This window comes from Tachysurus vachellii, chromosome 15, assembly GCF_030014155.1.
Source record: "Tachysurus vachellii isolate PV-2020 chromosome 15, HZAU_Pvac_v1, whole genome shotgun sequence".
NCBI classification, from domain to species: Eukaryota; Metazoa; Chordata; class Actinopteri; order Siluriformes; family Bagridae; genus Tachysurus; species Tachysurus vachellii.
The window spans coordinates 12917173-12936747 of record NC_083474.1 but is presented as its reverse complement, the minus strand read 5'-3'; the positions used below and the strand labels follow the sequence as shown (position 1 = coordinate 12936747).

The window sequence follows — 19575 nt, the reverse complement described above, 5'->3', positions numbered from 1 at the left end:
ACAGAACACAGAGCACACACAGAACACAGAGCACACACAGAACACACACACAGAACAATATACAAATGGCTGTAGCTTAAAAGCTTGTGCCTGATATTTAAAGAACCCACTAACACTTTAATTCAGCTCATCACAGAAATTGCATTTAAGAACTTTTCCTCAATCTAATACTGCTGCATATTATTTTACTATTCATTACATTTGTTCTAAAAGTGAACTCAAACAACAAACATGCAAATGACATTTGGAGCCAAAAGATAAAGCAAAATAGCTTTATACTGTACAACAGCATCTACAGATGCTTTCCAGATGCTGTGGGACTGCGCAACACCCAACAGCCTAGTGTGGAAATATAATTGTCCCCTTTTCTTAAAACCTGGCTGGCCAAAGTAATGACAAACAGCATTTGGCTGTTGCCTTTCATAGTACCTCAAAAGTGCTATCACTTCAAATATAGTACAAGGGTGTAATCAATTCTCAGATGCAGAACAGAACCATGACGCCGCACAATAAGACATGGTGATATCCATCGTTCCATCAGGCATAGCTACTCAAACATTTCCCAAATAAGTACAAAAAAAAAAAAAAAAAAAAAAGTGTAATCTCAACAGAAGGTTTTTTTAAGATTATATCAGAATTTCAGCACTGTTTTCTCTTTTCTGATCTAGTGTGGAGATCAACACTTAATAATATAACCTTTAAAAAATAAAAGTACTCTCCCAAACCAGAAACCTGGGAAACAACAAGCCAGCACTACCTTGGTACCTTCAGATATTAAAAATACCAGTTCATCCATCTTTCCTATGTGCTCCCCACATGCTAACTTGTGTGTTCTTCATTAATTTTGGTAGAAATGGCTTTACTTGTAGTATGTCACTATGTATGTCTCTAAGCGTGTTGTACATCGCAGTACTTGGTCTTTAACCACAAATAATGGTCCCAGGTCACCCTGAAATATCAGTAAGGTAAGGTTTCTCCCTAGATACTCTTCCTTTAAAAAATTTCTATCTATTGTGTCATGAAAATTTGGAGTGGAATTATGATTTTAGTGCTGTGAGAGGAGACATTCAAGTCTCTGATCGCTCTATTGGGATTTCAGTTGTGAACAGTAAAGCCCTTAGGTTTTGGAAGTTATTTGCAACTTTCTTTGTGCCAGTATGTTGTAAAGGAATTCTTGCTCCTAGCCTAAATATACATTTTTGATTTCCTCCAATTCCAAAAACAGACAGGATTTTTTCCAAGAATTCATTACTTACTAATAATAAAATATCCAAGTTGAAAATTCCACAAATTCTGCAATGAAACTCAACAGCAGCTGCCAAATGATCTGGATTGCAAACTGCTCAGCTATTTTTTGAAATTTAAAAACAAAAAACAAAGCATTACATACCGAGTCAGTGCTGGGAATGAGTGAGAGTGCTCAATTGTGTTCTTGGCTTGTTGCTCAGAATCCATTCCTGCTAATCATTTGAGCTATCCAAGGCTTACAATGAGGTGCCTGTTCCAAATAAGACAAACAAGCAGACCATACAGAGTCTAGTTTCTGCTCGCAACGGTTTCCGCTTCTGCAATTAGTAACATTTCTTGTTATATCTGTTTGCAGAAGTGGAAATTAACACTAAATCTGCAGCATCCTTGTGACAGGTTAGTCACTGGTCTGATCCTTTACCAACATAATACCCATACAGTTTGGGCGCTATTGTTGCTATCCACAAAGCATGAAGATAAAGTTGACACAGAGGACAATAACTTTAGTCCAATGACCTATGAATAATGTTAACAACCGAATAAATTTGGATATCCATCCAAAATGTGTTCAATTATAAAGATTAATACTGGTGACACATTGGTTGTCTTCCTGGGACATATCACACTAAATTCAGGAACATCCTTTGACTCTACTACCCCTGTCCATTAACTGACCTCCACACTGTCAGGAGAAATGGCTCCATCAGCTGGAATGTCTGACCCCTCTTCCTCCTCAAAAGTCGCACGCTTGTAGTTGGACATCTAAAGAGAGAAACACAGTAAGCAATGAGAAATGGCAATTTTGCACTACTCACTACAAGAATATGACAATGATAATTTTTTAAGGTGCAATGCTCAATATTAATTTTTTCCTGAAAACATGCATAAATATTTAAAAAAATATAAAACAAAAATATTGAAACAGTCTTTTTCACGAAGGAGAAACCTGATGACCATGAAGGGGATAAAACACTGTATTAGCTACTTTTCTCTTAGACAGATATGCTAGCTGGGGCTTTGTGTATATGGGCATGAGTATGAAGTGGTGTCAAGCAGTATACTTTATTCATTCATTCAATATGCACTTCACCCTGGTCAGGGATGTGGTGTTTCCGGATCCAAGAAGAGAAGGATGGAATGCAAATCCATAGCAGGACAATGCATACACACATTCACACTACAAGCAACTTATCATAGCCAAACACCCAAATACTTAATTTTTTTTATAGATGGGAAAAAGCTGGAGAAAAATGGAATAAATCCCTCTGAAACATGAGAACATATGAAACTCCACACAGACAGAAGCCTCAGGCACAGCTACTGACTGCGTCTCTGCACCTCTCTCACGTTGTAGCTCACATGTAAACACAAGAGCCTAAAATCTAACCAATGAACATTTAAAACAAGTCAAGGAACATGATTCAGTTCTGTCCTCAGGCTAGGTCAGACAAAAGTAAAGGGAAAAAGACTAAGGAATGCAAGTAAACATTGCTCCTTCATCTGTTCCAACACAGCTGAAAAATAAGTCGCCTCTGAGGCCAAGAATTATGGAAACTGTTTTAATTTGAGCCCCAAGAGAATTTAATCTATCCATTGAGTGTAAACACCGGACTGGTGGAGAAAGGAGCAAACACACTTTCTAAAAACAAGCATTAAAGTCACTTTTACATCCGTTTCACACAGCGTTTTCATTTAAATCATTTGACAGGATTTGTGTACGTGTGTGTGTGTTCATATGATGTCTTACACATTCTGTATTTAAAATGGAAGAATACCAGTAACGGCATCTGTCCAATTCTGCACGTAAAACACTAGTTTCTCCTTCGTAGACGTGAACAAGTAAACAAGTTAAATAGATATAAATAATTTGATGACTGAATATGTTTCAGCTATTGTTTTCTTACTTACCATTCACACATCTCAGTCCAAAACAGTTAACTGACAGCAAAAACCAGAAGTGTCCTTCCCCCCCTTGTACCCAGCATGTTTGTGGAACAAACCAAATAGCACAGAGATATGGGGGAGATACTCTGGTAATGAGCAGAGTAGAAAAAGCACACTTCCTCAAAAGACACCTCTCCTCCTGTTTCAGTAGAAATGGTCAAATTTATAGACAGTCCACTGAACATGTTAGAGATATTTGTTTGGGCAAAAGTCATAAAACAGCATTTGTGTTAAACACTTAATGAGACATAATGGTAAGTCCCAGTGTTGCCTCATATTGAGTATTGACTGCATGTGAAAGGAGAATTCACATTGTGCTGACGAACACATTATGGAGTGACTGGACAAAATAAATAAATAAATAAAATCCCTTCTACAAACCAATATACTTATGTGTTTCCTCACATTTCAAAGCCCTCTTGGTACTTTATCTTTGTTCATTGCTTTCTCTCTTGACATTTACTCTTTTCAAGTCACCCCCCCTTCCCTCAATTTCCTCTTCTCTGTGTCCCAAGAGTGAAAGCTTGTGTGACTCAATAATCGCTTCCTGTTTAGTAAATATTTCTTTTAAAAGGTATTCTGTGAAACACCCACTGACTAGGGTTAAAAGGTTACACACACAATTCATTTAATTTGGAGTCAAATGTCTACATGAACTCAATAATTTCCTCTCACTGAAGTGATGTGTGACATCATGGCCCAGAGCAAACTGTAATCAAATTCACTCAACAGAGACACTCAAGCTTCAGTGAACCTGTAAATGTTAAATATTGACTCAAATGCCATAAGCTCTCTGTGATGGGAAAAAAGTTATTTTACAAGGTTTCCTATAGTGAAATTTCTTTTGGTCAAAGAGTTCAGCACAACAGGTTAATTTATGGAACTCACTTCCTGTTTGGAAATAAAGATTGTTTAAAAAAAAAAAAAAAAAAAAAAAAAGTCAATTATACTGTAAAATACACCTTTATGTAAATTATCTAAACCCACATCTCTCCCTTACTTTCCTATACTCCTGCCTTTGAATTTGTCTCTCTGAGTTTTCCTTCTGCTCTCGCTTTCTTATCTAACCACTTCTGTTCGATGGAACCGTTTACCAAAAAACCGTTTACCAAAAAAAAACGTTTGCTTAAAAAATGTAAAGGCAGAAAAAGATGGACAAAAATGACCTTGCAAGAAAAAAATACAAAAGAAATGTGCTGGGTAAAAAAAAAAAAAAAAAAAAAAAAAAAGACTAAAGAGATTATTGTAACTTACTTCTGCACCAATTTAGCATACAAAATGCTTTTAAAATGTTAGAACAGTGATATAAAGCCTCTCCTGAGGCAATTTTATTCACATATCAAGAACGCACCATGTAACGTTCATACTGTAGCTTCCATTTACCAGAAATTGTATTCTAATGTTTTTCTTACTTTCTTTTATGAAGTCTGAAGTCTGATGCCGAAACTTTCTCAGACATGTACTTGAGTTAAAAGCTCTGGTCAGTGGACCATTTACACAACCCGCATAAAACTGTTTGCAGTAATTGTAAACTTGTCTTCATTTGATATATAGTTTTTTTTTCAGTTAAAAAAAAAAAAAAAAAAAAAAAAAGACAAAACATTAAGGCGTTGAAGACCACCATGTACCAGAAATCTATTTCTCCCGGAACTGCTGTCTCAATGCTAAAAGATGGCTTATTTTAAGTGTGCTGTATCCACAAACAAACCTGAATTCAACAGACCTACTTCCACTGACTTTTCCCTTCCATTAACAATGCACTAAACACAAAACACACTGAAACCTTAGACACCATTCAGAGCACTGGCACTTACAGCCATACATAAATAGTTTATATTGCAGACAGTTTTGTGTAAACTCTGTGCTTCTCTGAGAACTGTCCCCACCGTATTATACTTTTCTCTACAGCTGCAACCATTCTGCTGACACTACAACATGACACTTTGTACAACACAAGTTGCTATTTTACTCCCAAATTTTGGCCATTACTACAGCTTGTATTTGAGTAAAATGTTTTAATACATTTTAGATGGTGTAATTTAACCAAACTTGATTTTGCATTTCGCAAGTGATGCAGTTACTGAATGGGCAATATTGAGAAAATAATGAGTAACGAATCAAACCGTGTGATGTGCTGTCGTCTGATGGTAGTGGGTACATTCTGACAAAGTTTCTATTACCACCCACAAGGTTCATGGTTTCTCAAGGTTCCTTTTAAATCATATCCCAATGTGTTTTATTCCTCTTACACCACTCTAAATACAATAAATGATTTTTTTCATTAAACATAAATTTCTCTCTGAATATCTTAAAAAAAAAATTCAAACAGTTGTCCCTCACCAACCTCACTGTTTTTCTCTCTCTGAGAGAAACTTCTGGACATGCCACAATTCCTCCTTTTTTCTGTTCTACAAATTCATCAAATATGGAGCAACACATTTTTGTTGTTGTTTTGAGTTTGCTATAGTTATAGTTTATTTATTTTTCATGTCATTTGGTGAGGGGTGGTAAAAATTTATTTATTTATTTTACATACAATGTTATATTAATTGATTGACATTATTAATGAAAAATATATTAATTTAGAGTGTTTTGTTTGATAAAACAACAGCTCAGAAGAAAATATTTGCTCCAAAACAGTTTTTTGTACAAATCAGCTGCTATGACTTCTAACTTCAAATACTATACTTCATCAAAGAACATCTTTTCTCTTATCGTTTTGTTTTGACTAACATCAGACTGCAGCAGAGAGGAAAAGCTGACAAAAAGAGCAGTCTCTCCTCCCCGTGCTCTCACTGAGCGCATGCCCATGGTTGCCACAGCAACAAGGAACGCCCCTCCCCCACAAAACAACACCCCCATCCTCCAACCCCAACGTTATGCAAGCCAGGCCATCGCAAATTAAAGCAATGTGTTCAGAGTCTTCCCTCGTGCAACCAGACGCTGGATGAACAGCTGTGGTTGGGTCTGTTGGTTCTGTGAGCTTGCTTGTGCAGAAACAGACGAGTGTGTGCTCCCCCCTTATGGGAAGAACAAACCATTAAACTGCGTCAGAGGACTGTAAATACTAAACAGATGACAAGGACTGTGGGAGTGCAGCAGTGCCGAGTCAGAGAGAGAGAGAGAGCGAGAGAGAGGGAGCGAGAGAGAGGGAGACAGAACACTTCCCATCACATGTGGGTCAGTAATGAGCTGCAATTAGAATTCATAAAGGTCCATTTGAGGCTTTGACGTCAGCGCATGCACGTCAGTGAGCTGGAGGCAAAGGGTGAGGGCCCTTCAAGATCTGCTGGTCCACAGTTAAAGGCATGTGAACAGCATTTAGCTTCAGTGTTTTGTCTAAATCAGATGGAGGTCTTAATAAGCTCTTCTTCAAATGCGCTCACAATGACTGTTAAAGAAAGAGAACATACAAGAGAATGTAGCTGATAGAAACCCACTAAGTAAAAAAGCAACCCTAAGCAGGCTTGTGTAAGAGTATTCTGTGAGTGCAGACAGTTCACTGGTAGCACAAACAGAGCTAGATTAGTAGGGGAGAACTGTAGCCAGACCCCCTGAAGAGGATCTGATAAAAAGCTGTACAGAGGAGACTGCGAGAAGGTGGGTGCAGAAAGCCGATCAGGAAGAATGAAGGGGTGAGACAGAAACTTGTGTTGCATTTGTCATGTCTCTACGTCTAACCTGGAAAAAACAAAGAAAACTCATTAACTCCTTAATTCCTACTCATTAAGTCAAGATGATTAGAGATTCTCAGAGATCAACGACTGACATTGAATCAACACGGCTGCATGTATTTGCTTCAGAGCAATCACAGGGACATATCAGTTTATTAAACCTACAAAAGAAAATATACATTACACTTCACAGATTGCTGACAAACACAGATGTCCAGATTGTTCCCATTTTTTTGTAGAGCCTCATAGCTATTTTAGGCTATTATAGGTATTTAGCCTTGACAGAATTTTCAAGGTGTGTTCATTTTTCCTAAACATAAGTTGTTTTATGATTTAAAACAAGTTTAAAACCACACACATACAGAATAACATCAACACTGAACATAATCATGCCACCTAGTAGCATGTGAGGTCGGACGAACATGAACTTCAGAAGAAACGTACAAACTCTGAAACTCCAGAAAAACAGTAAAAATAGCTTAGGATCGAACCAGGGACCATTTCTGGGTCTAATCCGTGGCTCAATAAAATTAATTCTTTAATTTTTAGCAAAGCTAATAAATAAATTAACTATTGAACTTAGTTATGAAACTATGCCACTATAGTTATGAAAGCTTTCTCATGCCTCAAGTTACTGTTGCTTTCTCACCCGGCTTTAATTGGCTTACTTGTAGAGAAGAACAGAAAACCGTAAAGGAGAGAGAGAGAGATTGAGGGGGAGTCTTTCCTTGCAAAGGGAAGGGAGAGGTTTTCCCAAGTTCCAGGAGTGGTGCAGGACTTTCTCTGTGCGGAATGTGATTGTTTGAAGTGGTTTCCTGAGGAGTGTTTTTAAAAGGAAGCCCTTTGTCGGGGGCAGGCTGGCATAGTCCAACCTCTGCCCAAGATGTTACGAATACCCTGAACTCCAGCACCTTGAGAACATCTACACTGCCCCACCACCAGCGCTCACATATGCATTCACATCTCTGAATGCTGCAGAGTGGCAAACCACCCAGATAAACTTCACACACCAAAACAAATCAAAACTCAGCCACAGGGATTGAAGGCTGCTTCAAGAATACCAAGAGACAGAAATGAGCTGAAGGCTGTGAGGATGAGGAAGAGTCATGAGCCAATTATATAGGTAGAAGAGAAAGACAAAGAGTCCAGGTCTAGAATCCTCATGCAAGTCAAGTACCTCAACAGACATTGCTCATGAACATATCTACACTTAAGCTTGGTTTACACTGTGTGCTTTTAGAATTCTTTTAAGAATATTACTTGTCAGACCGTATGATATGATCCCACTAAAATCTTGGCTGAATTCTAGAACAGACTGCGATAAAGGATTTTCCATTTTAAATTATATGATGTGGGGGCACGGTGGCTTAGTGGTTAGCACGTTTGCCTCACACCTCCAGGGTTGAGGGTTCGATTCCTGCCACCGCCTTGTGTGTATGGAGTTTGCATGTTCTCCCCGTGCCTCGGGGGTTCCTCCGGGTACTCCGGTTTCCTCCCCCGGTCCAAAGACATGCATGGTAGGTTGATTGGCATCTCTGGAAAATTGTCCGTAGTGTGTGATTGTGTGAGTGAATGAGAGTGTGTATGGCACTCCGTCCAGGGTGTATCCTGCCTTGATGCCCAATGACGCCTGAGATAGACACAGGCTCCCCGTGACCTGAGGTAGTTCGGATAAAGCGGTAGAAAATGAGTGAGTGAGTGAGAACTATATGATGACAATGATACTAAAAGATACACCTGCGATTAAAGAGAATTACTACATCCTGCTTACATGCATTCACACAAACAGAAACAAGCCCTCAGTGTAATAGTTATGCTTATAGAAAATCACATTTTACAAGGACGGGCATGGAGACGTTCATGGCTGTGTAAAAGAGGACTACACAGAACAAGGGGACAAGCACATAGGCTGGTAATGTCATTAACATAGCAAGTCAGTACAGTATACATGACTGCTTATTCAGCCTGTGCTGTGTAGATGCGAGTTTTCTATAATTGTATGTTGCTCTGCTACTGGTGGCACTGCCAGAAGTTTTTTGCTAACCGCTTTTGGTCGAATTGCACTAAACACTCTGCAAGTGAGTATATCCTGTTATTCAATGTAAAACCACCGATCTCAACTTTTACATTCTTGTACAATGCGCAACAGTCATAGAGAGTACACAGCACTGCAAACTCACATCTTATTGATCCAGTGGTATTATTCTTACTTAGATGCAAGAGATCCTGGGTCACTGACTAGATGAAGCTGGAAATGGAGTGAAATCACACTGGACAAATGCCTTAATTGTAAATTCACACAGACCCTAATCAGTTACCTTAACACCATTATGTAGCATCTGCATCAAAGAATTGCCAAATAACTCCACACGCACATTTTAATGCTAAATGAGTTTTTTTTCACGCCTTCAGACAGTGGGACTGAATAACTCTCTAGTTGTATGGTCAAGACTTTGCAAGCTCTTCTCTCTCTCATCCCACCCTCCTACCTTCTACCCCTCAGGCCCCCATCCACCCAAACACACACAAAATAAACATACCTGTACACAGTGTAGAAAGACATCATTTTGCTGTGCTGAGCCAAAACCAGGCTGAGAAACATCTTAGAAATTGGCCCAAAGAGACTCAATCATTGACCAACAAATCACACAGACTCACACTTAATGTGAAAGACACAATGCAATCTGGGAAACTAAATAATTAATTAGCTGGCAGTTCATTTATCAAAGATGTGTTAATAAACTGCAGGAACTTGTTTATACTCTTATATATAGACTCTTAAAAAAAAAAAAAAAAAAAGTCAAGCAGTTTAAACAACAGAGGTTTAACAATTGGGAAAGAACCAAGAAAAGAAAAAAGAATGAAATGAAAAAAAGAAAACAAAAAAGAAAACAGTAAGCAAGAAGACAGAAAACTGAAAAATTAAAAAAGAAAGAAAGAAAAAATAAATAAAAGGAGCAGGTGGTAAAACAAGAAAAGAAGAAAATATAAAGGAAGAAGCAAAGAAAAAGAAAAGATTAAAAATAGAAAAAGGACAACATAGTACTGGCCAGTGCTGTGTGTGCTGACACAAAAAGGAAGTCTGGGTTCAGCAATCTCCCTTTCCTCTCTTCGTCAATTCGTGACCCCTGTCCTCACGCTGACAATGACACCCCATCTCTCTCTCTGACACACACACCTACAGCAAAGCTATTTATTCCCTTCTCACACTCCTTACAGCATCTCTACATTTCATTGCTTGCATGAACACAGCATGAGAACCAGTCTCACTATTCAGTACAGTAGTCTCTCCTCAGTGTACCAAACCACATGTGGAAATGCCACAGGGGAAAACGGAGAAAAGAGTTCACCCACAGGTACTTACCTCAAAATGTATCAGCAGTTTACACACACGAGCTGCACTGCACTGCTGATCTTCTCTCTACTGGTGGTCAGGGGGAGTATAAACATCAAGCTCTCAGAGAAAAATGAGGGACAAGGGACAGAGGGAGGGTTTAAGAGGAGGGAAAGCAGGGAAGAGAACTAGCTAGAAATGGACAATTGTGTGTGAGAAGCAGAAAAACACACACACACACAGAGAGAGAGAGAGAGAGATTCAAAGTAAAGTGAGAAGAAAATTATAAAAATATTTCAACCCAAAATGAGGAATCTAGAAAGGGAAGAGCAGAGTATTTTTTTCATCACTCCTAAAACATTCTTTATGATTTGATGAAAATCTCTTTCATCTTAAAAGGCCAGAGACAGAGAGAGAATCTGAGAGTATAAACATGTGCCTGTACATGAGAGTGTGAGACCACACTCTCAGCTGGTGCTCCCCATCACTTCAACTGTTCTGATAGAAAACTCCTGTGAGGACACTGATCTGACCTTGAACTGTACAGAACTCATATCAGATAAATACACTGCAAGTGCTTTTCATGATTCCTCAGGGCCTCTGGCATTCATAAAGACTTCATTCAGGCAGCCAGTTAGCTCTAGAAGAGCTAGCATACAGCCGCCAGGAGAGGGGGCTTCCATCACTGTGTGCCAAACAGAACGCTTCATTGTTGAGGTACAAAGCTCCATTCTGAGCAGCACTGCCTGGCCAATGTGTCCTAATGCAGTTAGACACTCGGACGCACTTCACACAACCACTCAGCACCTCAAACCAACAGGCACGGTGAACAAAACCCAGCAACATGCATCTCCTCCTTATCAAAACATTACATAAGAGATATTAGTCTTATATATTTACAGTAACTAGTCATTTTCTGACAGAGTATTAAATAGAATGGATTTTTATACACAATGCAAAATACGTCCTATATCCTCAAATGTAAATGTATTAAAATAAACAATTTATTTATTTGGTAGATATTTATCCAAAGTGACTTACAAGTGAAAGTGAAAACACTACAGATCCTGAGATTTACTTGCCCAGAGCCTTAATGGGAAATCCTTAATAGGAAAATCCATCCTGAATAATTTATGCATTAATCCTGATCTTCCAAACTTTATTTTATAACAATACTGAAATACAGAATTGACCTTTTTTTTTTTTAGTTAAAACCTTCTTCTTGGCTTTATGGTGGCAATAAGAATTAGCCCTTGCTAATAATCTATAAATAAAAATTTGTGGCTGATGCTAAAAGCTTTTGATCTATTATTTTTAACAGCAAAATCAACCTTTATCATGTCAACACACAACCTTTAACTTCTCACAGGATTATTGTGAATACTAAGAACTTCAAACATTTCAGTATAAACACATTTAACGTGTCAGCATGTTATCCTTTAACTTCTAAACTACCACTACATCAGCACTGTATATAAAGACATGTATTTGATAACTATAAGTTTTATAAGAGGGAGATTAAATCTGTAGCTCAAGTTCTTTTAATATGACTAGCATTCTAGTGATTAACAGTTAACGCCGACAATTATTAAGTATTCATTTATTATTACTGATTAACTGGTGCATGTTGATCTGATACATTTACAGCATTTACATTTACAGCATTTGGCAGACGCTGTAACGCAGACGCAGATACGTTTTGCTCATGTGTGTTAGTAGCAACTACTCATAATAAGTACCAAGATCACAGCAAATTAGCCAGCTAGCCAGTCAGGTGTTTGAAAACTGCTGCGCTGTGCATAAAATGTTCACAAACAGAAAATACTGCAGCAGAAACCCTTGTGCAGATTAAAAATCAGAACCACACAAGCGCATTTTGAATAAGTCACTATGTAAAGTATTCTCCACACACAAAAACACACACAAGCATTTTGATATTTGACACGCACTGAAAATGCGTTTAAAATAAGTCAAAAGACACAAGGAATCCTGCTAGTTAGGTACATCAGGAATGATGAGATGATGGAAACATCTATCCTCTCTTAACACTGTGCGTACATGTCTTTACACCACTGAGATTCATTCTTTATACTGCCTTATTCTTTCCGTCTTCATTATCAAACATAACAGCAGAGTAGGGAATAATTATGTGTGAGAAAATGAGAGAAGCATGCACAGGACAATGAGCAAGCGAGAATAAGAGAAGCTCCCTCTCCCCTGAGAGCTGGAATGATGTCACTCTTTGTGTAGCAAGGTTAACACACTCAATACACATGGTTAGGAAAAGGAAGGAGGGAGGATCCGATGGAAGAGAAAGGGAAGGAAGGAAGGAAGAAACGGGGAAAAAAAAAAAAAAAAAAAAAAGATATATAGCAGAAGGAAAACAAAAGCTGAAGCTTCTGAGTACAGGATGGATGGGTCTGAGAGTTTCTCCATCTTTCTAAGCAACAAAACAATTTAGTACAGGAAGAAATTTGTAGTGTTCATTCACTGAAGCACACATTATCTCTGTAGGCATTCTAAGGATGCCTTATTTTTAGTTGCTTTTCCTCACGTTACATTATATATTGGGTGCATACGGGCCCTTGTGGTTTAAAAAAAAAAAATTATATTTTAATCTAATAGAAATGCAAATATTAGCATGGCAGAGTTAATAATAAAGGTGATGTTAAACATTTTTTTTTAAGTCACGTTTCCCTGATCTCCAGATATGCAAGTTACTGCTCCTGCAGTGTTGGCGTTCAGGAATGAATGAATGAACCTTTTAAGCAATGTGTGCATACTCAATTTCAATTCAACTGCATTCTCTCTGCAGATATTTTTGTAATAGTCTGGAAGGGTTCAGCTCTTGAATTTGTCAGATCTCTCACTCTCACTCATTTTCTACCGCTTATCCGAACTACCTCGGGTCACGGGGAGCCTGTGCCTATCTCAGGCGTCATTGGGCATCAAGGCAGGATACACCCTGGACGGAGTGCCAACCCATCACAGGACACACACACACACACACACACACACACTCTCATTCACTCACACACTACGGACAATTTTCCAGAGATGCCAATCAACCTTCCATGCATGTCTTTGGACCGGGGGAGGAAACCGGAGTACCTGGAGGAAACCCCCGAGGCACAGGGAGAACATGCAAACTCCATACACACAAGGCGGAGGCAGGAATCGAACCCCAAACCCTGGAGGTGTGAGGCGAACGTGCTAACCACTAAGCCACCGTGCCCCTCTTTGTCAGATCTATTTTTTATTTTTTTAGTCAGTCTCTTTCACAAGTAGCACTTTTAATAACAGGCATTGGCACAAAGAGGCTTTGCATAAATTCATATTATAAATTGTATATGTATCTATGTATGTTTAGGATTTCTATATGTGTGATATAGGTGTTCGACTACTGATCGGAAGGTCATTGGTTCGAATCCCAGTACACCAAGTTGCCACTGCAGGGCCCCTGAGCAAGGCCCTTAACCCTCAATTGCTCAGGTGTATAAACTGAAATAAAAAATAAAAAAAAATGTAAGTCACTCTGGATAAGAGTGTCTGGTAAATGCTGTAAATGTCCTATTTTTCATAGGTGGAAAGGTGGGAACGCTCTATGTGGATAATCAACACCTCAGGGCTTCTAAAAGGCTTGAATATACAGTATAATTGACTGCAAGCATGAAAACAGCTTAAACATCACATTTATTTCAACTAACAGTATGAATTCATACAATAAGTAACTTTGCTTTTGTTGGTTAGGGAAATGGCTAGCTAACTTTAATATCAAATGAGTACAATGGCAGGGAATGTTTGCCTAAATTCAGCCAGCAATTTTCAGGCAAGCCAGAACCTCTGCTCTTTACCTTCCTAAAATGCATTACAAGCTTTCTTTCTTTTATCACTGATTTTAACTAGTCTGATGTAACATGAGAATCTTCTGGCTGTGAGAGGTTTGTGGTCTATCAGTGGTTGAAATCTAATCAAGATGAGTGGCATAGGAAATGCACAAAGCCTTGACCTAAAAAGTCTGGCCCACCACTGAATCGCTGCAAAATGTTACTTCAACTTTTTTTTTTTAAATCTCTGATTCGCCTCACTTTCATTTCTATTCACCAAAGATCACAAATACATCCTTCATGCTCCACAGAATCCATATGCATCCTTAGAGCCTGTGGGTTCTCTCCATCTCTTGCATTGGCCCTCTCAGATGGTGCAGTACAGAGTTAGCAGAATACTAAACATCCAGCCCACACTAAAGGAATATCAGAGAGAAAAGCTGGGATGTGACAATATAGACAGACGTTTCAATGAAAATGAATTTGGGGAAAGAAGGAGTGAGACATGATGCTTGTCATAAACTCAAGTCCACATTATCCATAGAATATTCGATTTTTTTTTAATGCCACATTCAGGGAATGGGACGTTTGTGATAAATACGATTGTGTGTGTCCAGATAAAATATCATTTAGAACCAAAACCTAATTATAACACCAGAAAAAGATACAACAAGAATGGTACAGGGTTTGAATGTGAAAACTGTAATAGGGAAAAATATTAATACCATTGACTCCTTTCACAATATTTTAGTCATATAAACGGTTAATAAATAATCATACCAGTCCTTTACTTCTGTGTGAATACATCAATCATGGCAGTTTACAACAACTGTAAACTCATGTACATGTTAGAATTCACTCTAACCGAAATCTAACTCCTTATAAGCTACAGTATAGTGCATTACGCAAACAAAGTACATTACAAGTACACAAAGGAAAACTGTTGACCTTATCAAATAGACAATAGTTCCTTTGAAGCCAAAAGTGTTAAAACCTAAAAGGTTAGTAACCTATACCACACATTTCTGCTCTCCCAAGTCTTTCAGCATCACAAACATCATCCATAGCATCCATGAATGTGAACTCACTTCACTGTGAACCCAGGCTGTAAACTCGCTGACCAGAATCCATCCGATGAGGACTTTTATTAACGGACACACATATGTACAGGCGCGCACACACACAGGAAAGTGTGGCCCTCTCCCTGCACTCACACACCCTTAGGCAGGATGCACCAGCTCTCCCAAGCCCTGAGCAGCCCTCCAGGGTCAGGCAAAGGTCGAGGAGTGAAAAAGCACTCCACCTCCAGAGAGCTCCGAAAGCTCCCTTTCCCACAATACCACACCCAAGCAGCGCTGCACAGCCGAGACCATTCGGCCAGTTCCCCTCCCACAGGCTGTGGGCGCTACAATGCAGCTGTAGATGCAGGACTCATCAATGCAAAAACACAAGGACATGCTTTGACAGACTGGACCAGGCAGCTTAAATAAATCTATAAATGCACTCATTTTGTGCCGTTATCATGTCAGAAGGGTGGCACATTTGAAATGTCAGCAGCAGTATGGCTTGAAAGCACAGGTTTATGCTGAGAATATAGCATTATTTACTAAAAAAATGTCACTAAAAAAGTATTTCAGTTCACCAAACACAAACTGGTCCACACTAGGCCATTTTAGCAATTATATTATATTAAGTTCAAGGTATGTGGTTATAGGAAAACATTAAATAACAGAGTGGTGTAATGTCTTACCACTATAATGGTGTTCCCATTTCTAACAGCATGTCAAGTTTTATTTGACTTATAAAACAGGGGTTTGCCAATAATTACAATTTGTATTCAATAAAATAAAATACTTTTTGGTTTATTTATTGATTCTGAGATCACTTATATCAGCTATATAAAAAGTCTGTTCATCTTTCTACGTCTTGAAATTTTGAATCATCTCTTAATATTACACCAAGGACACTGGAGTTATCTTCCATACTAAATACATACACTGAATGTGGTCTGAATTTTTTTCAGAATTTGCATCACTTGGACAAATTTGGAAGCAGAAAAGCATAAATCACACATTTCTGTTTAAAATACTAGAGTTTGAAGAACACAGATGACAGAATGCAGTGAAGGGAAATAAGTATTTGTGTGTGTGTGTGTGTATATATATATTATATATATATATATATATATATATATATAAATATATTCATTCATTCATTCACGGGGAGCCTGTGCCTATCTCAGGAGTCATCGGGCATCAAGGCAGGATACACCCTGGACGGAGTGCCAACCCATCGCAGGGCACACACACTCTCATTCACTCACACACACAATCACACACTACGGACAATATTCCAGAGATGCCAATCAACCTACAATGCATGTCTTTGGACCGGGGGAGGAAACCGGAGTATCCGGAGGAGACCCCCGAGGCACGGGGAGAACATGCAAACTCTACACACAGACAAGGCGGAGGTGGGAATCCCAACCCTGGAGGTGTGAGGCGAACGTGCTAACCACTAAGCCACCATATATATATATATATAATATATATATATAATTAATTAGATAGAGATCAGGTATTTCCTACCCACTGCACATGCGCACTTAATTCTGAAAGCCTGTAAATTCTCACATCTTCATATCGTTCAATGCTGGTGGCATTTTATCATAAGATCATAACTATATAACATAACATAATGCTACCTATAACAATACATACACACACAAAAGAATTTAGTAGGTTTTAAATCTAAAAACACTGGGTCTGAAATGAGAATGCAAAATAAGCAAGAAGTGGTCAAGAAAGAAAAGAGGAAGTTTATCTAGTCTAATAAATGTTATCGGCTAATCAGCTGTCTTTACAGTACTTCCTTTTTCAAATTACATACGAGAATTTGTGACAGTTTGAGGTCAACCAGAATTCTCTACATGTGTACAATTTGAAGAAATGGAGACAATTTCAAAAGTATAATAAACATCATTTTAAATTAAATGCTATGTAAATTAGGTAAAATACCGTAAAGCAACAAACATGAATGATTTCATGTGCAAAACTAAAATAATACATACATATACACACACACACCAAAAACAGTAAAGTTTGGTTAAAAGTAGCAGAGATTGTTGGTGCCACAGTGAGTGTACATAGCTAGTACAGTTAACTTGCTTTGCTAACCTGACATGCTAGAATGCAACATGTACATCAGACCACTTGGATTATGGTATTTGTGCAATTCATTTGTATTTTGTACACCAATTTACACTTGTTTTGTTACCATAACTCCTATGAGTTATAATGCCAGCATTCAAGCATTTACATTCTTACTGGAGTGCCATTAAGAGTTAAAATCTAGACAGACTCAATCAAACCAGTTATGACTGAAATGCATGACTATTATATTTGTGACTGTTATTTAGGCCTACATAGTAAACAAAGCAGAAACAATTACAGACTACAAGTTGCTCTCTTACATCCCCATTTACTTGTATGCATAAGCATACAGTTTTGCCTTCATTTCTTTGGTTTTCTTCGGAGTAGTAACAAAGCACCGTCCCCGTCCCCTCAATGATCCTGCTCATGCAGATAATGAACCGAAGCACAAAATGTCCCTGCTGGCTATATGGACATTAAGCTAATTGGTTTACTGCATGAATTCATCTGCTTCTTAGATACAAATGACAAACACAACATGTTAATGTGGTCAAAAAAAACATTAAGGGCCATTACAGAGATTCGGTTCCAGTAAGATGGAACATGCTAAACTCTTATCAGTTATGGCAAGACATAAAAATAAAGGATTACAAAAAATATAAGAAGATTCCTAATAGAATGACCAATTACATACACATACGTTTCAGTTATTAAATTACAAAGATCCCAAAAGTCACATTTTCAGATGCTTTTGACTCTCATAACCTTTTGCCTTTATAAATATTACCAAAGATTAAATAAATAAAAGATAAAATTCTCTAGGACACCTTACTATGTTAGTTGTGCGTATGACGTGTTCGTACGCCATTGGCTACAGGTAAAGTTTACGCCATATTTACTTCCGGTCAGTTCATTAGTTATCGATTGTTTACCTATAACATAATATTAAGCAGTAAATGTTAACACTGTAGCATGGAAAGATTCCTGTAGTCAAGATTCGTTTATAAATACGGCATATAACTGGATAACCAGAGAATATGTAACTAAAACAGTGTTGTTATCTATTGGGTGAAAATCAGTCATAATTTGATGAGGTGTTGCCTACCTACTGCGCATGCGCACTTGGTGGCATTTTATCATAAGAACATAACCCTCTCTCATTGTGCTCAGTAGAAAAATTAGACCACAGTAATAATGTAGACAAAATAGGCTACTTCAGGCCAGGTTCTGTTTTACGAAGCCATGTAAACATTATTTTTATAATGTTTATAATAAATTATTACATCTACAAGAAGGACAAGAGGTCACGTGCAAGGAAGAGATAACGACCAAATTCATTAAAACTAATAAATTTAAGGGTAATTTAAAGACTTAAACAATCGTCTGTTCTAACAGACCTTGCCCGTAAATTGTCGCCATGGAGACCATATATCAATTATTTTCCTCTTTAATTGGCGTATTGTGCTGAACAGCCAATCAGAATCGCGCGCGAGCACAACACAGGCAGCTGTATGTCCAACGTGCTGCGACTCGTTTAACGAGCAACAAGTCATCGAGTTTATACGTTCGTTTGTCGTGTTTGCGACGCGAGAACACAACCAGCACGTAACTAAAAATATGCATATTTACACTGGCACGTTTCTACGGCGTTTTTGTTTTCTTTTGTTATGTTTACACGCACCAGATCGTCTAGAGAAGGTCACTATCTGCGTTTCCTTTGTTCAGTAAAGAAAGATGGGCGATACAGAGGGGAAACAGCTGGACAGCAACACGCTCTGCACTTACGTTATTCCGCAGATCCTGCAGAGCCACGCTCATGGTGCAGACTGAGGTCCGGGGAGAGGCGAGGAGGAGGAGGCGAGCGCTTCACTCACTCCACCTCTGTGTGCATGCATGTGGGACTGGCGACCTAAGCCATCTCCTCTCCCAACAGAGCTGAAACAAACGTGCACGCACCCTCTATTTAAACCCCGACAGACACGCACACAGCTGATTACAATGTCAGAGGCTTACACGCAAGCGTAGGCAAAGCGTTTACCTGTCGGAAGGTAATGAGCACGCGTCGAGCCAGCGCGTCTGCGTCTGCGTCTTCTCCAGCTTCCGTCACTGAGCGCGGTTCGGTAACATACAACATACGCCGAACACCGTAGGAGACTGCGATCAGCCTGCAGACTCTTCCCTCTGTCCTCCTCTCTCTCTCTCTCTCTCTCTCTCTCTCTCTCTCTCTCTCTCTCTCACACACACCCCTCCCTCTCTCTCATGCGTATGTGTACAGAGCATGCAACACGTGTATAAGGTCAGCCATCCTTGTGTAGTGCATAATATTAGAGTAGAAACTAAATTCACTTTTCAAATAACCAAGAAGTGGCATGGATTTAAAAATACATTATAAATCT

General features: G+C 38.6%; 1 protein-coding gene across 3 annotated transcripts in view; it reads right to left on the bottom strand.

Annotated features, from left to right (window-relative positions):
* ece2b (endothelin converting enzyme 2b) overlaps positions 1–19367 on the bottom strand; it is a 41080-nt gene extending 21713 nt beyond the window's left edge. Inside the window, exons 1-3 of one of the 3 annotated variants that reach the window (XM_060887797.1) lie at positions 19218–19367; positions 18965–19114; positions 1924–2010 (exon numbers count right to left, since the gene is read on the bottom strand). In XM_060887797.1, coding sequence (XP_060743780.1) covers positions 1924–2010; positions 18965–18997 — 120 coding nt within the window. In that variant the 5' untranslated portion in view covers positions 18998–19114; positions 19218–19367. Of the gene's footprint in view, positions 1–1923; positions 2011–3156; positions 3266–10230; positions 10290–18964; positions 19115–19217 lie in introns of those variants that run through there. The other 2 variants (XM_060887799.1, XM_060887798.1) reach the window with 2 other exon arrangements.
* Positions 19368–19575: the final 208 nt, after the last annotated feature.